Here is a 20,705-nt window from a genome sequence, read left to right on the forward strand (position 1 = left end):
TGTAGGGGGAAGGAGCTCTGCCTCAGCAGCAAACCTGACCAACGTCTCCTGATATGAAGATTATTTTTTAAAATGTTTTATTTTGATTGAAGTATGTGCATGTATGCTCAGCTGTTTCAGTCGTGTCCAACCCTTTGCAATCCTATGGACTGCAGCCTGCCAGGCTCCCCTGTCCATGGAGTTCTCCAGGCAAGAATACTAGAGTGGTTTGCCATGCCCTCCTCCAGGGGCTCTTCCCGACCCAGGAATCGAATCCACGTCTCCTGCAATGCTGGCAGATTCTTTACTACTGAACCACCGGGGAAGCCCCAACTGAAGTATAACTGAGTTACAACATCGTGTTAGTTTTAGGTGTACAGCACAGTTATTGAGTTACACACACACACACACACATATATTTCTTTTTCAGATTCTTTTCCCATATAGGTTATTACCAAATATTAAGTAGAGTTCCCTGTGCTATATAGTAGGTCCTTGTTGGTTATCTATTTTATATATAGTAGTGTATATTTGTTAATCCCAACCTCCTGATTTATTCCTACCCTTTCCCCCTTGAAGATATTTATGCACAATTACTGTTATTTGCCACCAAGCAGAAGACACAGGCTAAATGAAAAACCACAGTTACCAAATATTGTGCCCATTTTCTCTAAACCAGTCACAAAAAACAAACAACAACCACAACATCAACTGCAAGGGCTCTGGACGTAGCGTGTTGCTTTTTGGGTGGATAATTCTTAGATGGGAAACTTATCCTTAGAAATAAGATGGGAAACTTATTGGAAATAAGACTGCTTCAAGTTAGGAGGAAGACGGATGGCAAAAGGATGACTGTTGTACTTCTGTTTAGTTGCTAAGTAGTGTCTGACTCGTGACCCAATGTACTGGAGCCCGCCATGCTCCTCTGTCCACAGGATTTCCCAGGGAAGAATACTGGAGTGGGTCACTGAGATCTCCTCCAGGGGATCTTCCCCACCCAGGGATCAAACCCATATCTCCTGCATTGCAGGTGTAGTCTTCACTGCTGAGCCACCAGGAAAGCCCCCCAAAGATGACTGCTTGCAGGATATCCTGCCCTCTCCTCCATCCCCGGCCCTGGCGCTGGTGGTCACATAGGACTGTTGGACCCCCTACAGGTCAATCTGGTCAGACTCCCTTGCCACTGGACTCCAGTATCCTGGGCTGCAAAGACAGCTTCATCTCTGGGGCTTTAGACAGACATCTGAGGGGCAGCAAAGTGCTCAGAACCGTCCCTGGTCAGAGTTAATAGTCACAAGTGTACATTACTGTAGGAATGAATAAAGAATGAACGAATCAGTGAGTAACCGGGGCTAACCCAGGCATTTGGGTCTGGATGGGGTAAGGAGATGCTGGAGTAACCACAAGTGCCTCCAGAAAGACACACAGGTCCCCAGCCTGACGTTAATGCCTCTGCACCCAGCACTCCTACTCCAGCCCTGTGCCATCTTTCTCCAGAGCACTCAGCATCATCTGACTTATTCTATTTTGTTTGTTTGCTTCCCAACAAAGAGGTAAGCTCCACAAAGGCCGGGATTTTCATTTGCTTAGGTCACCGCTATTTCCATAGCAGCCAGAACAGTGCCTGACACACAGCAGTCCCTTGGCAGATTTTGTGTCATGAGTGAAGGGCTGTCTCTGTCTTCCTGGAATGGAGGGGTCCCTGTGGCTCTGTTTCGAGTGCCCTCACCCTCTGGAGAAGAACTGTTGGTGGCAGCAATGGGTCACAGCATGTTCAGGGCTCAGGGAAGCAAAAGCGAGCAAGGAGGCCCATCAGCTCCCACCAGGTGGGAGGCCCAACCATGCCAGGAGGGCTGGGCGTGCTGGGGCATCGCTAACTAGGGCGACCTTGGCCACGCCTTCATGTTCACCATGGGCCTGAAAAACACATATCAGTGTTTCCCGGAAAGAAGATACCCTTCCAATTTCCAGAATGGCCGAGTTAGACAAGAAAATAACCACTGAAATGCTTTTCACCAACGTTAACAGTTTGCTTTCAGCTGAAGGAGAAGCTGAAAATTCACAGCAAAAGACCCGGCCTTCAAGGTCTGCACTCCAAACAAACAAACAAAAACCGTAATACTGAATCATTCTGCCTCTGATATGAGATGGGCACGTGTTCTGTGCCGTTATATAATTAGCACTCGGACTCTTAATTTTGAAAGCAGCTCTGATTGGATCAGCCCTGGACTCAAAAACTGTCAGAGGCTCCCACTGCCTGGGGAATAAAGCCCCAGTCCCTTGACCCAACGCCTAACGGTTTCCCCATAGCTAGTGGTACGGTAAGTCCATTAACTGTCTGATTGGTTAGTCTTGCTGTCAACTGAAGCCTGTCCTCGCACTCAAGCTGCAGCGCAGACAGTCTGCCCTGCCTTCTCCTCCTTACACCCTGTTCTGTTTTTCATATGGGCGTCTCTCCCACTTGGATGTGAGCTCCTAAGTTCAGGAACAACATCTGTGTCACTGACACATGCCCGCATGCCTCGTGGATGAAAAATGTCACCTGCCACGTCAGTAAACAAAGGATGTTTCAACCGTCAAGCTGTCGCATTAGAGCCACCCGACAGTGAGCACGGAGGGGACTCAGGATGGAAACAAACAGGATACCCGTCACCAAGCCACCCTCAACCCTGCACCCTGAAGGGACTCAGGATGCGAAAGCACAGGATACTGGCCCCAGGTAGCTGAGCTGCATCGAAGGGATGATTTCAAAGAGCCCAGACTCTTACATCTTGCCATACACAGGAAAGGGCTAAATTCCTTAACTCTGAGATATATGGTTTTCTTTAATTAACAGTAATCTTTTAATGGGCTTTCCAGGTGGCACAGTGGTAAAGAATCTGTCTGCTAATGCAAGAGACACGGGTTTGATCCCTGGGTTAGGAAGAACCCTTGGAGTAGGAAATGGCAACCCATTCCAGTATTCTTGCCTGGGAAATCCCATGGTCAGAAGAGCCTGGCGGGCTACAGTCCATAGGGTTGCAAAGAGAGGACATGACTGAGCATTAAGCATGAAGGCAATCTTTGGATGTTCTGACTATCTGGTCTTTGTTGCAAAAACTCCTATATATTCTGGCTCCTCTCATACATCTTCAGAGTAATTCTTTAGCGCTGAGAGGCTGTATCCCAGGCTTAAGTTCTTAGTATGTCTGCTGAATAAAATATAATTCTCAACTCTTATGCTGTGTATTTTTTTCAGTTAAATCCTTGACACATAGACATTGGGCTTGTGCTTGTTCAACAGGCCTGGCCTCCACTTGCCCTCAGTCCTATCCTTGACAGAGGGATAGTGGTAGAGTAAGCCCCCTACGTACGAACAAGTTCTGTTACGACAGCGCATTTCTAAGTCCAGTTTGTTCATAAGCCCAACAAAGTTAGCCTAGGTACCCAACTAATACAAGACTCTCACAGAAGTAACAAATAAACCTCTTTACACCAGGGCTTCCCTGGAGGTTCAGCTGGTAAAGAATCCACCTGCAATACAGGAGACCTGGGTTCAATCCCTGGGTTTGGAAGATCCCCTGGAGAAGGGAACAGCTACCCACTCCAGCATTCTGGCCTGGAGAATCCCATGGACTGTATAGTCCATGGCCTCGCAAAGAGTCGGACATGACTGAGCAAACTTTACTTTCACACACACACACACACACACACACACACACAAAACAACACAGAAAATAAAGAAAACATTTTAAATCTTACAGTACAGTACCTTGAAAAATACAGTAGTACAGCACAATAGCTGGGCATGTTCTCATCTTTGAAAGTTTGCAACTTGAAGGTTCCTATGTGGGAGACTTACTGTATTGCTAAAGATCCAATCTGATGACTTTTCTGCCATCCCCACCCTCTCCCAACATTCACACCATAACTAAACCTCTCTGCATGCACTGGAGTCACACAGTCTGCCCTCACTGCCCTCCCCTCCTCCTGACCTCCCCCACTCACCTCCCACACAGGATCAGAGCTTCTCAGGCACCAGGCTCTCCGCCAGCCTTAGTGCATTCCCAAACCCCCCAGGATTCAGCACCTACAGGTCCAACTGCTCGTCTTCTAAGAGACTGCTCCTTGGTCATTTCCTCCAAGAAACCCCCCATCTGCTCCGGGACCCAAGTACCTGGGCCTCTCCCCTGGGGCCCCTGCGCCTACCCTCATCCGCTTGTCTATCGGACTCTCCCAGGGATGTGAGCTCCTTGAGGACAGGGACCATGGATAATTGTGTCCCTGGGAAGATGTGCAGTTACCATTTCCAGAAGGCACAGGCCTCCAGCTTGGGACGCCCTGCTCATTAGACTTTGAACGTTACAGCTGCAAGACCCCTTGTGGATCCCGCGTAAGTCTGTCCAGCCAGGGGCACACACCTGGCCCCTCAGGACAGAAGACAGACAGGAGGCGTGAAAACTGTGTTCTCCCCTTTCCTGGCTCAGAACGTCTGTGGGTGTTTCTGAAGCAGAGTCAACTGGCTATCTTCCAGAAGGCGGAAACACTGGTCACCACAGCATCGTTCCCTTTTCTGGCAGCCCCATGTTAGCAGAAGGTTCTAGCGCTAGCTCATGAAAAGAGGTCACCACTGGGAGAAATTCCTGAAAGACCTGATAAGGTCGCGAGTGCCCCAGATCTGCTCTGGCTGATTCCTGCTTGCTGTGGCGGCCTCTGGGATCAGAGACACCGTCCCCGTGTCTCAGGGTCAGAGAAGCTAGAAGGCTGTATGTCATCACCATGCCTGCCCATGACAGTCTTTCCAGGGTCATGAACCTGACATAGTTTCCCCTGCGTGCCTCCCTCTGGCGCCCGGCTTCACATGGACTCCTGGGAGCTGAACCCCCTCTCAGGTCACGCCTGCAGTTTCCACAGCACCCACATGCATCCCTCTGGTCAGAAGCCTCCCTGAGTACTGAGCACCTCAGGGCATCTCTGTGGCTGGCTGTCAGTGAGAAACAGGGATGGTGAGGGTGGGGATGTTGATGATCTGGGGAAAGAAGGAAGTTTTTAGCAGGTTACTGCGGAGGCCACAGGCTTGAGGCTGAAAATTCAGGACAGCTGGGTTTGGGAGGTTTTCCCACCCACACTCCAATTCTTGAGAACAATGCCTGATATCAGGAAGGCCTGATCACTCTAGAATGCCTTGTGTAGTCAGCAGACCTGCATGCTGATTTCTTTTTATTTATTTATTTTGGTTGCATTGTGAGTCATGTGGGATCTTAGTTCCCCAATCAGGGATCAAACCCATGCCCAATGCATTGGAAGTGCAGTCTTAACCAATGCACCACCAGGAAAGTCCCTGCAAGTTGATTTCTGTAAGGTGTAATACCTGCATGAGTCTGCAGGGGTGGGCAGTCCTGGCAGACCCACTCCTGCAGTTTAAATAGGCCAATTCATCCTAAAGGCTGTGAAATGCCATAAAAATGCCAGGAATTATCACTGTATTGTGATATCCTCTATGGGGTCCAAGGCAGCCCATGCTTACTTTATTAGCTGCCTTGTACAACACAGAGGATACCACAACACAGTGATAGTTCCTGGCATTTTTATGGCATTTCACAGCCGTTAGGGCATGGTGTCTCATTTGATCACACAACAATCTTTTGTGCTAAATGGTACATGTGTCATCACCTTCTGTTTACAAACGAGCATCTGAGGCTCCTGGAGCTTAAAAGACTTGCCCAAGGGGCCTCCTCTTCCTCGCAAGCAGCAGCAGATCAGGACTCAAACATCCTTGGGGCCCAAAGAGAGTCACCTGCCAATTGATATGGTATGGTGAGTCCTGCTTCCTGCATTTCAGCAGATCAGCAGCATTTTAAAACCTGTGTAACTGAGATTCAAGAACTCCAGGGCCTTGACAGTCCAAGGGCAGCCCGTGGGCCAGCAGCACCAGCAACTCCTGGGAGCTCATTAAGAAAGCAGAACCTCACGTCCATCCAGACCTACGGAATCATCGTTGGCCCATCAACAAGATCCCAGAGACTCAGAGTTTGAGCAGCTCAGAGTTTGAGGCAACATATGATTTCCTCCCCGTGCTTTGGCTGACTTTTCTAGCCTCGTGTTGGGGAACTAGCCTCAGCGGGGAGGTTGAGAAGGAAAGAATCTACCTGATTTTTCCTGAAAACCACTAGAAAGGTTGGCTTATCTGGCCACCTTCACCTTTTTCCTTCTCTCCCCAGCTTCCTGCTGAAACTTTCACCCAGATACATCTGTTCAGTTGACTCTAGATTTTCCATTCATTTCAATAAAAGTACAAACATGGAAGATGCGATTTCAGTTTGCCTTGATTTCTGGGAACCCTAATATCTGTTTAAAGAACACCCAATGTGATAGGGGATTAAAATGTACAAATTACTGATACCAAAAAGGACCCAATGGGGCTCCTGGCACAAAAGCTTTTCTATATCCCCTGAGAAATGGAGTATTTCCTGTATAGCAGTAAACAAGGATGTCACAGTTATCAGTGATTCCAGCCCTCTGGGGCACTCGGGAAGGAGAGGAATGCCTGCACAATCTGGCAGCCACTAGGCTGCAGCCCCTCCCTGTGGTGAGCACTGAGGAACTCACGATGTGAAGAAACACAGGATATGGCCCCTAGGGTAGCTGAGATGCATATGAAAGGAATGATTTCAGTGAGCCCAGACTCTTGCATCTTGTAGAAAAGTGCTAAATTCCTTAACTTAGGATATCTGGTTTTCTTTAATTCACAAAAATACTTTTGATGTTCCGATTCCTTGCCCTTAGTTGCAAACTTCTATTTAACCTGACACTACCCACACCCGCCTCCATCCCACTCCCACCCCCCACCCCGGCTCCTAGGAGCAGTTCTCTCAGGTTACTTGAGATGCTGTCTCCCAGCCCTGAAGTCCTAAAAATCCCCACTGAATAAAACAAAACTCTCAACTTTTAGGTTGTCACTATTTTTTAAGTCAACACCCCCAGTTTTTGATTCCAGGAAACAGGCTTCATTCAGCCTCCATGACCTTCCCTGAGATCCAAAGAGCAGGTTCAAATAGATGCTAATCAGGGAAGGGAGGGGATTTGGAGATGAGGAAGGAACAGGCAAGAAACAAGAGTGCAGCCTTGGGGCAGGGTCCTGGTTCCCCTCCAGGGATGCACAGAAAAATAAGATTGAACCATTCTGCAGATACTGAAACCCCCACCAGGTGGGAGAAGTTAACTGCATGCTGCCCACAAGCATGTAGACCCCAGACCCATTGGAACAACAGAAGGTTGATGAAGCTGACTCCCACTTTCCTCACCACCAACCCATCCGAAGAATGCCCGTGAGCTGATCACATCCTCTCTGAACCGTTAAGATGAAACTCCTCACCCCGCCCTCCAGGTCAGGACACACAGTTCCGAGGGCATTAGTCTGCTGTGGTCCTCTTTGCTTGGCAAAGCAATAAAGCTATTTTTTTCTACTTCACACAAAACTCTGCCTCTGAGATTTAATTTGGTGTTGGGGTATGGAGGCCTGATTTGGCCTCACTATTAGGTATAAAACAAACTACATGGATATACAGTATAATGTGGGGAAACAGCCAATATTTTATATTAACTATAAATGGAGTATAGCCTGTAAAAACTGTGAATTACTAGCCTGCACACCTAAAACTTATATAATATTGTACATCAACTAAATGTTAATAATTTTTAAAAAACAGCCAATAAAAAAAGAACTCCCAGTTTGAGATGTGACGTAGTCATGAGTTTCTAGGTAAAGTCTGTGATGTTAACATTTTCCTCTCCCTTTTCTGAGAAAGAATATTCTTTCACTCCTCCAGTGGTGCCTAGATTAACTGGCTGCCCAATCATCGACTGGTAAAATCAGCAGCTCTGTTTAGACACAAGCAGAACACAATTTATAACCAGAAAGATTTTTTTTAAAAGTGGTGAGCTCAGCTTTAGCACAGAAATTGGGCAAGATTTTACCTGGCTTCTCTAATCAAGTTATGGTTTTGCCCCTTGCCCTCCACTGTTCTTCAGCTGACATAATCATCACTATGATTCTCTTCTGATTTTTCCCAAATATTTTTAATATTTTAGCAGACCATAAGCTGAAATCAAGGTGTGACATCTTTCTATGTTTAATCTGCTTCAATGATCTTGCGTTTGTTTTTTTTCCCTGTAGACCTTTTAACCAACTGAGCCTGGTTCCTCCTGTGTTGTTTTCAGCACAATTAATTAATGGTGCTGGGCCTGCACTAAATGGCCAGTGATGCCAGTCTTGTCCCAAGGTGAGCGTCATGTTAAAGACACGTGCTTAGGGCAGTAGCTGGTGTTGCCTCTCAGGGAAGCCCTCTTTGAGTCCACATGTTTGAACAAAGCAGAGAAAGACCATTTCATCTTCCCTCCAGAAATTCTCCATGAAGAAAGGGCACATACACCCATTTTGCGAGAGGCAGCGGCATACTATCCTACTCTGTTTAAAGAAAGGCAAACTCCTAATTACAAACTGAATACACTCAGGGCTACTTTACTATTAATGCATTATTTACTGAATATTTGCTTTTCTCTGTGACTAAAAGCAGGCCATTATTTCTGTCTTGACTTTGGGACAATCTGGGGCTCTGTTAAAGTTTCTAAACCAATCTGTTTCAGTCTGCTTTTAGCTGCTGTTCAGAAGAGGTACATTAAGTGCCTCCCGAGTGATTTCTGGCTGGGCCATGAAGCCACTGATTTCAGTCAACACTGACAATGCCCCAGGCCTGGGCCCCGGTTCTGGGTTCCAGGCTGCCACATGCCTGTCTCTGGAACTCACTCCCAGTCCTTTCCACTAAGGGATGCTGGTCACTGAAAGCTCACCAGTGCTCCTTCCTCTAGAACGAGTGCTCTGACTTACCACTTGGCCTTTTAAAGGAGCCAGTCCAAATTATCTCTGAACATTCAAAAACTTTGGCGCCTCACACCTCCAAGTTGAATTTGACATTGACAAAATGGTAGAATCGCAGAAAAAAATTCTGATCTGCATGTAACCTTCATTCCTAAAACCTCTTTACGCCTTGAATTCAATGATGTTTTTTGGCTACCTTGCAACTTCTAAAGGCAACTTTTCAGACCGGGGCTGAAGTTTGAACCAGATGGTAAATGGGACAAGGTGACGGTACAGGGGGTTTGGTGGTGTGGAAGTAAGGGGGTGGGGTGGAAACCAGGCAGTGGTGAAGGAGTGAACAACCCTCAACTTCCAGATTTTTTTCCACCTCTGAGGCTGATGAAAGAGAAATTCCCCAGGCCCACCTGGTCACCTTGACCAATATTCTTTCCTGTTTTGTTTTTGTTTTTTTTCCTGAGTAGATCTGATTTGGGCCAATAGTAAGGTCCTTGACATAGTCACAGAGGACCTCAGCTTTGGGTGACCATGAGAACCAGGGATGGGCATAGTTGATAACCCAGGGCCAACACTAAGCATCTGACTCTGGAGGAGGTTGGGGCACCCTGCTGTACATTGTGGCAGAGGGCTGGCATCTGGACTTCTGACCTCTTTTAAAGGGAGGTCATTTCAATGAGAAAATATGCATGCGTAAATACAGTCAACAAAGTTCAGACAATGCTTTGACTTTGATGGCAACACTGCCAGATATTCAGACACCCGCCTCCAACCACGTAATCAAAAGAGGAAATGTCTTGTGCGGAGAGGAAATGAGCAATCAAGTGTTTGCTATGAGCACCCGCGGGTGGAGAAGCTAAGTTACAGGGAGGAGCCAGCTCACCTGGCTCCATGGACCTATCCTCAGTCCAGTCTGAGGAGGATAACAGAGCCATACAGTTTTCCCGTTTCTACCCTTTCCGGGGACTTAGCACAGCCCATCTCTGGAAGCTGCTGCCTTCTCCCGCCTACTAGAAAGGAATTCCTGGGGTGAAGAGCTAGAGGCGGAGGAAGGGTGTTCACCACTTCTGAAAGGAATGAATTCCGGTCCTGGAACCTCACTAAGACAACGAGTGACACGGTGACTTCTCCCTACGGTGTCTGCTGGCCCATCTCATCACCCACCCAGCAGCATCAGCGTTCCAGAGAGCAGCCCCATGCCGAGCCAGCATCCCAGGGGAGGTGCCTACCTGTATCTCTGCTTCACTGACTGCTTCTCCGCTGACTTGCAGATGTGCCCCGCGTAGTACAAGGGGAAGAATAAAAAGTTCCAGTTGGTGGCAAACCACGTCAGGGTGAAGGGAGCATCGAACTTCCTGAAGGTCAGCTTGGCGAGCTGCGTGGCGCCCGCCCAGGAGGCGCACACGCACAGCACCACCGCCACACCCCAGAAGATCTTCTTGAGCTGCGCGCGGGAGCATCTCCAGCAGCGGCGGCTCGATCTCCCACCGGCCTCGGTGCCCGCCGGCGCCTGGGCCTCCGCCGGGCCCGGGGAGTCCCGGGGGCGCTCCTCCCCTGGCGGCAGAGAAGGGAGAGGTTAACTGGGGCCTCCACACCTTCACGCAGCCAGGCCGAACGGGGTGGGGGTGGGAGGGATGCCAAGAGGGCAACTGACTCCCCCACTGCCATTGTCATCGCGACCCTGGGGAGGAGAGTTGGGGGGTGGGTGGGGGGAATGGGGGCCTGGAGACAGCTTCCTGAAACAAAACTTCAAGACATCGCCTCTGGTTTTCTGGTCCTCTAGAATTGCGATTGTTTGATCGCCAAGTCGTGTCCTACCCTTCCTCAAGAATCCTCTAGAAGCTTGAACCCCAAAAGATGGTTCAGGCGTGGGCTGGCAGCATCAGCACCATCCCCAGCTTGCTGGCAATGCGGAATCTCAGGAACCCTGGCATCAGAATGTGTATTTCAGCAGGTGATCTCTGTGCACACCTGGAGAAGCGGAAACATTTCTCCAGAACCCAGAGTGGCTGAAATATTTTTCCAAATATTTCGCTACTATTTCAGTTTACAGGGATTGATGTGCAACTCCAGCAGTGGGCAGTGCTAGGGGCTAGGGATTCCCTCCTGAGAAGGTCATAGGCCTTGACCTCTAGAAGCTCCTGTTACAGTGACAGAAGCTCCTCCTTGCCTGGCACTTAAGGGCATGGATGCCAAGAGCAAAGCATGCATGTAGAGCAAAGACAGATTGTCCTGGAACCTCCCTGGTGATCCAGTGGCTAAGACTCTGCCCTTCCAATGTAGGGGATGTGGCTTTGACCCCTGGTCAAGAACTAAGATCCCACATGACTGTGGGGTGTGGCTAAAAAAAAAGAAATAGGTATCTGTCACTCATCGGAAAAGACCCTGATGCTAGGGAAGACTGAGGGCAAGAGGAGAAGGGGACGAAAGAGGATGAGATGGTTGGATGGCATCACTGACTCAATGGACATGAGTTTGAGCAAACTCTGGGAGATGGTGAAGGACAGGGAAGCCTGGCCCGCTACAGTCCATGGGGTTGCAAAGAGATACAGCAGGAGACACTGAACAACCCTCTTACTCCTCTATTTGCTCTTACTGACTCCTAGCTGATGGCCATCAGTCCCACTGTGCAGTGTTACTTAAAAACCACAGCCTCTGGCAGCTGGTGCTCTGAAAGCCCTCCGACGATCGGCTGGAGGACCGTGTGACTTCTGGAAGCCAGGCTGCAGCTCAGAGCATGGCTATGCAGCAGCACTGTTCCCACAGACCATGAGAAAATGGAAAAGGCATTCTCTTCCACTGTTTGGTTTCCATTCATGATTGTGTGCAGGTCAGTCATCTGGAAATTTAAACAGAATTGTAACTTGTGTAAGGTGTGACCATGGGTGGGGGCGAATTTCCAAGAGACGGCCTACTTGCCTTTTATATGATCAGCCAGGCACTCAGCTGAAAGACGGCAGACCCTGCAGTGGTACAGGAGATGGGTACAAAGTATATTGGGGTCAAATGGTACTCTATGGAAGCTGTTTAAACTTAATTGCAATTTCAATAGCTCTAATACTATGTCACCCTGCTTATTTAACTTCTATGCAGAGTACATCATGAGAAACGCTGGACTGGAAGAAACACAGGCTGGAATCAAGATTGCTAGGAGAAATATCAATAACCTCAGATACACAGATGACACCACCCTTATGGCAGAAAGTGAAGAGGAACTAAAAAGCCTCCTGATGAAAGTGAAAGTGGAGAGTGAAAAAGTTGGCTTAAAGCTCAACATTCAGAAAACTAAGATCATGGCATCTGGTCCCATCACTTCATGGGAAATAGATGGGGAAACAGTGGAAACAGTGTCAGACTTTATTTTTCTGGGCTCCAAAATCACTGCAGATGGTGATGGCAGCCATGAAATTAAAAGATGCTTACTCCTTGGAAGGAAAGTTCTGACCAACCTAGACAGCATATTCAAAAGCAGAGACATTACTTTGCCCACTAGGGTCCATCTAGTCAAGGCTATGGTTTTTCCTGTGGTCATGTATGGATGTGAGAGTTGGACTGTGAAGAAGGCTGAGTGCCAAAGAATTGATGCTTTTGAACTGTGGTGTTGGAGAAGACTCTTGACAGTCCCTTGGACTGCAAGGAGATCCAACCAAGCCATTCTGAAGGAGATCAACCCTGGGATTTCTTTGGAAGGAATGATGCTGAAGCTGAAATTCCAGTACTTTGGCCACCTCATGCGAAGAGATGACTCATTGGAAAAGACTCTGATGCTGGGAGGGATTGGGGGCAGGAGGAGAAGGGGACTACAGAGGATGAGATGGCTGGATGGCGTCACTGACTCAATGGACATGAGTCTGAGTGAACTCCAGGAGTTGGTGATGGACAGGGAGGCCTGGCATGCTGCGATTCATGGGGTCGCAAAGAGTCGGACACGACTGAGCGACTGAACTGAACTGAATACTATGAAACCAAGTTTTATATATTATACTGTCTGAAATATAATAATGCTTTTTAAAATATTTATTTACTTATTTGGCCATGCCAGATCCTAGTTGTGGCACTCAAGATCTTGGTAACTTTCAACATGGCATGTGAGATCTCTAGTTGCAGCAGCAAGGATTGAACCCAGGTCCCCGAATTGGGAGTGTGATGTCTTAACCACTGGACCAAGGGAAAGTCCCAGAAATATAATAATTCTATGAGGCAAAATCCTGATTCAAGGTAGCCTATTATATGTTGTTATTACTTAGTTGCTAAGTCATGTCCGACTCTTTGTGACCCCCATGGACTGTAACCTGCCAGGCTCCTCCATCCATGGGATTTCCCAGGCAAGAATACTGGAGTGGGCTGCTATTTCCTTCTCCTAGGGATCTTCCTGACCCAGAGATCGAACCCTCGTCTCCTTCATTGGCAGGCAGATTCCTTACCACTGAGTCACCTGGGAAACTCCAGCCTATTATATAGGTATTAGCTAATCCTAGCATTAATTGCTAAGTCTGGCTGTATCTCTCTTTTGTGTTTTTTTGCCACACCACGCAGCCTGTGGGATCTTAATTTTCTGAAAAGGGATCGAATCCAGGTCCTCAGCAGTGAAAGCACAGAGTCCAATCACTGGATTGCCATGGAAGTCCTGGGTTGTATCGCTTTTAGCCAAGGGTAATCCAAAGCCTTTGTAGCTGGCCAAGGAGAGACAATGTCCTTTACTGACCCCAAATCCTTGACACCATCTAGTAAACATATTGTGCTTCTGTGCCTGCTTTATTAATATTTATTCTCCCTCCTCCTCTTCCTTTTCATGTGTGCATATATCTGAGTCAGAAAGCACTTGGAAAACCACATGCTTGATCACCTCTCAGCTTCCAACAAGTTGTGTGTTTCTGGCATGGGCTGCAGAGAGGGGAGAAGCAGAGGGCGTAAAAGCAAGGAAGATCCCTCTCCTTCTGCCTAATACCCTTCCACGAGGACATCGTGTCTGTTCACAGTGAATCCCTACATCTTCCATTTTCAGACAGAAGCACACAGGTTTCAGCGTATACACTAACTCCCTGACATTTGGGGTGAGCCTCTGCAACCCGTCACTGCTGAGTGTTCAAGCAATGTTAGGGCTGGGTGATACCTTGACCACCAGCATCAACTATCAGAAACTCATACCAAGAAGATAATTATGGAGATGAAAGGAAAAATGTCCACATAGAAAGGAAATGCAGTTTCACAGTATTAACTGGCCATTTAAGAATAGAACCTAGAGGAGGCTGAAAAAAAATTCAGGCTCCTAACATGTTCATCCAGTTTTGCCAATTAAGTTTGAAAACTTAAAGAATGAAGCGATGACTGATGCTATGCAGTGTTACAATGAAGGAAAAATCACCAAATCATGGCATATTGTACTGTTAGGACTTCCTGGTGGTCCAGTGGGTAAGATTCTGCCTTCAAATGGACAAGATGCAGGTTCAATCCCTGGATGGGAAAGATCCCACATGCTGTAAGGGGGGAAAAAAAAAACCAGCCAAACAAACAAAACAAATTGAGCTCATAAAAAGTGTAAAATTAAATCTCTCTTTTAAAAGACTGGACTATCTAAATGTCTTTATATATTTGGATTAAAGAAATTATATCCAACTTTTTAACCTCTTGGCTCATTTGACCAGGGCATATTGATAATACAGAAGCAAAATAAAGACATTCTGCACTCTGTTATTAAATAATAAGATAGAACTATGTTTCCCTAAGTATAATGCAATTAACAGGTACAGTATTATCAGAAAGAAGAATCCCAGGATCAGAAGTTTGGGAAACAGATTCTTTTGCTACATGACTAACAGACGTAGTGGATTTCCAAAAGGCAGCTGGAGAATGTGTGCTTCCCATATTATTTCAACATAATACCTGTGGTAGAACTCGGGTCCCCTAGAACACACTTTTGGAAAAACTGGAATAGACGATAAAGAATGAGAGGGATTCAAACCCAATACATTGCAAACTTTCCATTTCATGGCCTGGAGTCTCATATAGTGATAAATCACTTGCCAATTTCATTACCTCACTCATTCCTAATACTTCTTTTAAACCAGACCTACCTCATGTAAACTAAAAATATTCTTTACAGAATCGTTACAAAAGTATTTCATAGTGTAAGTAAAAACAGTGCACTGCAAATTCGAATCTTAGTACCTAAAGATATCACTGGACATTTAGCTGCATTTTCCCCAGCAAAATTTGTATCTTTGCACAACACATACACATTCACACACAACAAAACTGGGGTTCTACTGTATTTTTGGCCAGCAGTCATCTAACTGGATGCATAAGAGCACGTGTTTCTAAATCTCGCAGGGCTGCATATACTGCAACACATCCTAGGAGTGTTTCAATCTGCTAGGAAGTTACCACGAAGCGTCCGCCCTGTGCCAAGAACTTTGGCGGTCAATAAATAAATATAAAACATGGCTGCATCCTGCTCTTCAGGAACTTGCAGTCTATCTGGGAGTGACAAAACAGATCTATGAAAGAATTACAGAACAATCATGGATGGAGAAATTTTGACTGCAAGGCAAACTCTGAAGACAGTGACACCAGTGTGGCCATGATCCCAGAAAGATCAGAGGAGGCAGAAGCTTGGCTTGGGTATTGCAGGATAGACAGGATGAAGGACAAGAGAAGCGAAGATCAGGATCAGGACCTGGTCTGCCCCAAGAGTGGTGAGGAAGACGGTGAGCTCTGAAATCCCCCACTGCCTGGCGCCACTGCAATGCCCAGTCTTGCTCTGGCCAGATACACAGCAGGAGAAGTTGCCAGGCTAGCAGAAGAGACGTGAGCAAATTCAGATTTTGGAACTTCCTTTTTCTAGGAAGTAAACATACATTATACATGCCCCAGTGTCCATAACAAACAGATAAAATTAAAGAATAAAGATAGAATGACACAATTAATTTGGTTAGCAGATGTGTTTTTTCTCCCGTATCTGAAAGGCAGCAAACACGTCCCCCCCCATGCTACCGTTCTCAAGGTCATTTTCAGCAGCCGTCCAACTGATGCCAGATTTCAGAAAGGAAGAATGACACCGAGGGGGCCAGTTGCCCCTTTCGAAATCCTCTTGCATACTCCTGTGCAAGAAATTCTGGTTTATTTTCTCTCCCCTCCTAAATGACAAGTGACTCCTCCGTACCAGTGCCTTCGTGGTCACAGCAACACAAGTAACCAAGTGTTTGTTGTTGCTCCTTATCACCCCTGAAAGAGGCACTGCAGAGTGTCACTAAGAAATCAGGGCTGAATGAGCCTCATGCTGCGTCCCGCCTCAGCTCCTCTGACCGTGACGACACAACTAAAATACTCTTTATGTCATCCTCACTCGCCAAGACCCCCTTCCCACTAACAAGCCCTCTATGATCTTGAGTTGGCCATCCTAACCTTGCACTTGAGCCAAAGGTTCTGGGCTCAGTGCAAAGGAGATGATATATTCTGACCGCATGGTTGTACTGACAGATGTGGTCATTGTGGCGTCATGCATCACCCTTTGGCTGTGTTGTCTCTACACGTCCTGTGTACACCACTTGATTCACTCGAAACAGCTGGGAGACAGGTGGGCGTTTCCCAGTTACCGTCACTGGAGCTGCTTCCACTGAGCATTTTGGAGAAAAGTATGTGTGTGTGTAGGAAGAGTGTTCTCCTACACACAATGCATATTCCACGGCATGCTAAGATATAACCATACCTGTGTGTAAACTTCCATCCTGAGCTGTGTTCATCCATGCTAAGTTGCTTCAGTCGTGTCTGACTCTTTGTGATGCTACAGACCGTAGCTTTTCAGGCCCCTCTGTCCATGGGATTTTCTAGGTAAGAATCCTGGAGTGGGTTGCCATGCCCTCCTCCAGGGGTCTCCCTGACCCAGGGGTTGAACCCATGTCTCTTCAGTCTCCTGCATTGAAAGGTAGTTTCTTTACCACTAACATCACCTGGGAAGCCAATAATTATTATAATATTATATATTATAATCAATTAACAGAGTGGGTTGCCAGTCCCTTCTCCAGGGGATCTTCTCAACTCAGGGATTGAACCCAGGTCTCCTGCATTGCAGGTGGACTCTTTACTGTTTGAGCCAGTGTTCAGTGTCACACAATTTGCTGGAACCATACATTAGTCCTACCTGCAAAATCATATCTGATACTTCTCTCTTAAAAGGGATCTAGAAAAATTTGCACTCTTCACTCAAGCAGTGCCTAGAGGCTGTGTTCCTACCTAGCAGAAAGAAACTCTTGGAGGTCTGGTTCAGTGGCTAACTCATTCTGGGACCTAGGCAAGTCCTCTGTCCCATGAGATGTCTATTGTTTTTTGCTGAGAAAATTATGAATTGAGGGCCTTTTTGGGTTTAGTTAGTGAAAGTCATTTCTCCAACAAGAAAGCAAGAACAATTGGAAAATCACTCACCGTCAACTTCAAATTCCCATAAAATGGCTCCTCCAAGCCTCTGAGAGAATACAAATGGTGACTTCTCTAGTGGTGCAGTGGTTAAGAATCCACCTTCCAGTGTAGAGGATGTGGGTTCAATCCCTGGTCAGGGGACTAAGATCCCACTGACCTTCTGCTTGACAACTACTGGGCCCGTGGGCTCTAGAGTCCGTGTTCTACAACTAGAGAAATGTCCACGCGCTGTAACAAAGACCCAGCACAGCCAAAAAGAGAGAGACAGAACACAAATATTTCTTTTCTGAAGTCCCCTAGTAAAAGCAGATGCTTGTTGACTCTTTCTCTGAAGTAGCCAGGAAGTTCTGCACTTAGAAAGTGCAAGAGTCACTGTCTTAGGGATGAGGGACTCAGAGCTGGACTCAAGGATAACCCACAGGCTGGCCAGGTCCCAGCCTCCTGGAAGTGGAGGGGTTATCATCCTGAAGAGAACAGGAGAAGAGACTGCCCACGACGCCTCCATCAGTAAGACCTACACGGTTAATTTTTCAAAGCTTTTTTTTGAGGACTAATTTTCCTAACTGCAAAATTCACTTGTTTCAGAAGTGCAATTCACAATTCTTAGTAAATCTACAGAATCGTGAATCTATCACCCCATCCAGTCTTAGAACACTTCCACCATCTGAAAATGGGTCCTCATGTGTGCTCTGAAGTCACTCCCCAGGCCCCTGCCCCCATCCCAGGCAACCACAAATCTTCTATCACTACAGATTTGCCTACTCTGGTTTTTTCATATAAATTTGTTGACTTTTGCATCTTTTCACTCAGCATAATGTATTTGAGGTTCCTCCATGGCACTCCTGGCATGCGGCAGGAGCTCATTCTTTTTACAACTGGATAGTTGGGCATATGGCTAGTCTAAATTTTGCTTATCCAGTTATCAGTTGATGGACAAGGGTACAGTTTCCAGTTCTTTGGCTACTGTGAATTACGCTGCTATGAACACTCATATATACAGTAAGTCCCCTACGATGAACCTGCAAGTTGTAAACTTTCAAAGATGTGAACGTGTGTCCCATCAATGTCAGGAGTGAGAACACTGCAGCTTGCCCCTCGTCTCCTATTGCTGATGATCTTTCAGCTCCACCATCTCCCATCTCCACCCCCTCCTCCAGGCAGTAACTCTTGCCTGTTCACTTGACGCCAGACCCTGTATGCCAGCAGTTATACTGTACTACTGTGCTCTTCAGGGTACTGTACTGTAAAGTTAAAATGTTTTTTCATTTGTTTTTATGTATTGTTTGTGTGAAAAGTATTATAAGCCTATTACAGTACAGTATAATATAGCAGATTGTGTTAGTTGGGTACCTGGGCTTACTTTGTTGAACTTAGGAAAAAATCAGACTTAAAAACACGCTCTCAGAACAGAACTTGTTTGTATGTTGGGGACTTACTTTAAGTCTTTGTACAGATATGTTTTTGTTTCTCTTAGATGGACTAAAGTTTTAGCCAATTTATTGACATGTACTGTAAGGCATAAGAAGGCAATGGCAACCCATTCCAGTACTCTTGCCTGGAAACTCCCATGGATGGAGGAGCCTGGTAGGCTGCAGTCCATGGGGTCGCTAAGGGTTGGATGAGACTGAGCGACTTCACTTTCACTTTTCACTTTCATGCATTGGAGAAGGAAATGGCAACACACTCCAGTGATCTTGCCTGGAGAATCCCAGGGACAGGGGAGCCTGGTGGGCTGCCATCTATGGGGTCGCACAGAGTCAGACACGACTGAAGCGACTTAGCTGCTGCTAGCTAGCTGTGAGGCAAAAGGTAGACACACACCCTTTCCTAGGGGAGCTTGTCTGTCCAAGTGTTGGGGTTCACAGTATCCACGTTGTAGATGGGTCAATGTCTCCAATTGACCCACACAAGACACAATTGATGGCTGCTCTGGGAACAGAGCCCCCACCCTTTTCTTTTTCTGGATTGCCCTGGGAATAGGGCTTGATGAGCGATTTCCCCATTTGCTGATCACTGACGCATATATCCTTTCAGGGCCTGGTCACCCAACAAAACCGCTTTTATAAAATCAGGAGCTTGGAAGAAAGCTTTTGTTTATGGCCATTTGCAAGTGTAATTCATCTCCCAAAAATGCAGTTCAGGTTTTGTTTACTTCATCTGCTCATTAAATACTTGCTCAGTGAATTTACGTGTGACTGTTTCTTTTAAGACATGGTTTCGCGGGAAAGGAAGAAAAGGCTGCCACATGTGTAAAGCCACCCCAGCCCTGGGTGTCCCCAAAGCAATCCTGATGTCACATATCCTGACAGATGATGCTCAGCTGCACTTGTCAAACTTCTGTTTGTATTCCTGGCCTTTGGGTCAGAAAATATTCCCATTATTCATGCATGATGAAGGATCAGTCACACTCCTGTCTGGCAAAGGGCCCCAGGAAAGATGGACTCCACAGATAATTAAAGCTGACCCTGAGTAAGGGAGAAGAAGAGGGCACGGGGAAGCAAAGGGCAGGTGATGAGGTTTTTGTTTTTTTTTTTTAAATTTATTTCAGACTGTGTGGTCATGCAATTGCACTGCTTGCAGGATCCTAGTTCCCCAACCAGGGAATTGAACCCAGGTCCTTGGCAGTGAAAACATGAAGTCCTAACCACTGGACCCCCAGGGAATTCCCCAAGTGACAGTTAAACATAAGTGTATATGCTCTCTGCCAGGAGATTACACAGCTGTTTCCAAAACTTGCCTTAATGTTGGCAAAATATGACTTTTTTTCCTTTGTGGGACAGCTGAGGGTCTCACAGTTAGTCTCCCAAGGTCACAGAGTAGTGAGGGGCTGAATGCAGTTCCAAGCATCCATCTGGCCCCAAAGCATCCAGAGGAATGGACAGCATCCTTATTCTTCCCTTTGGAACTGATTGGTGCTGACCACCCTGGTCACATCTGCTGATCACTAAAGAGGGGCTTTAAGTTTTCAAAAGGACAGACTCTATTTTTAAATTTGGAGCATCCTGAGTGTGTATGGAACTCTGGGTTGGGGTTCACCAATATGAAATGAAGACTTTTGTGAGCTGAATGTCTATGTCCTCCTTCAATTTATACATTAAGACTGTAACCTCCAACGGCTGCATTTGCAGTTGAAGCCTCTAAGGTCATAAGGGTGGGGCCCTGATCTGATAGGGTTGGTGGCATTATGGGAAGAGAGACAGCAGGGAGCTCTTCCTGTGGATATAGAGAGGAGCTGCATGAGGACACAGCAAAGAAGTGGCTGTCTATAAGGCAGGAAGAGCACCTCCACCAGAAGCCAACTTTGCCTACAACTTGATCTTGGTGATTGCAGCCATGAAATTAAAAGACGCTTACTCCTTGGAAGGAAACTTATGACCAACCTGCTAAGTCACTTCAGTCATGTCCGACTCTGTGCAACCCCAGAGATGACAGCCCACCAGGCTCCCCCGTCTCTGGGATT

General features: G+C 46.8%; 1 protein-coding gene across 1 annotated transcript in view; it reads right to left on the reverse strand.

The window, feature by feature from the left end:
- SLC35F3 (solute carrier family 35 member F3) overlaps positions 1–20,705 on the reverse strand; it is a 410,193-nt gene that overhangs the window by 95,089 nt on the left and 294,399 nt on the right. The window contains exon 3 of the mRNA XM_052640362.1: positions 10,060–10,384. Coding sequence (XP_052496322.1) covers positions 10,060–10,384 — 325 coding nt within the window. The remainder of the gene's footprint in view (positions 1–10,059; positions 10,385–20,705) is intronic.

This window comes from Budorcas taxicolor, chromosome 5, assembly GCF_023091745.1.
Source record: "Budorcas taxicolor isolate Tak-1 chromosome 5, Takin1.1, whole genome shotgun sequence".
In the NCBI taxonomy this organism is placed as follows: Eukaryota; Metazoa; Chordata; class Mammalia; order Artiodactyla; family Bovidae; genus Budorcas; species Budorcas taxicolor.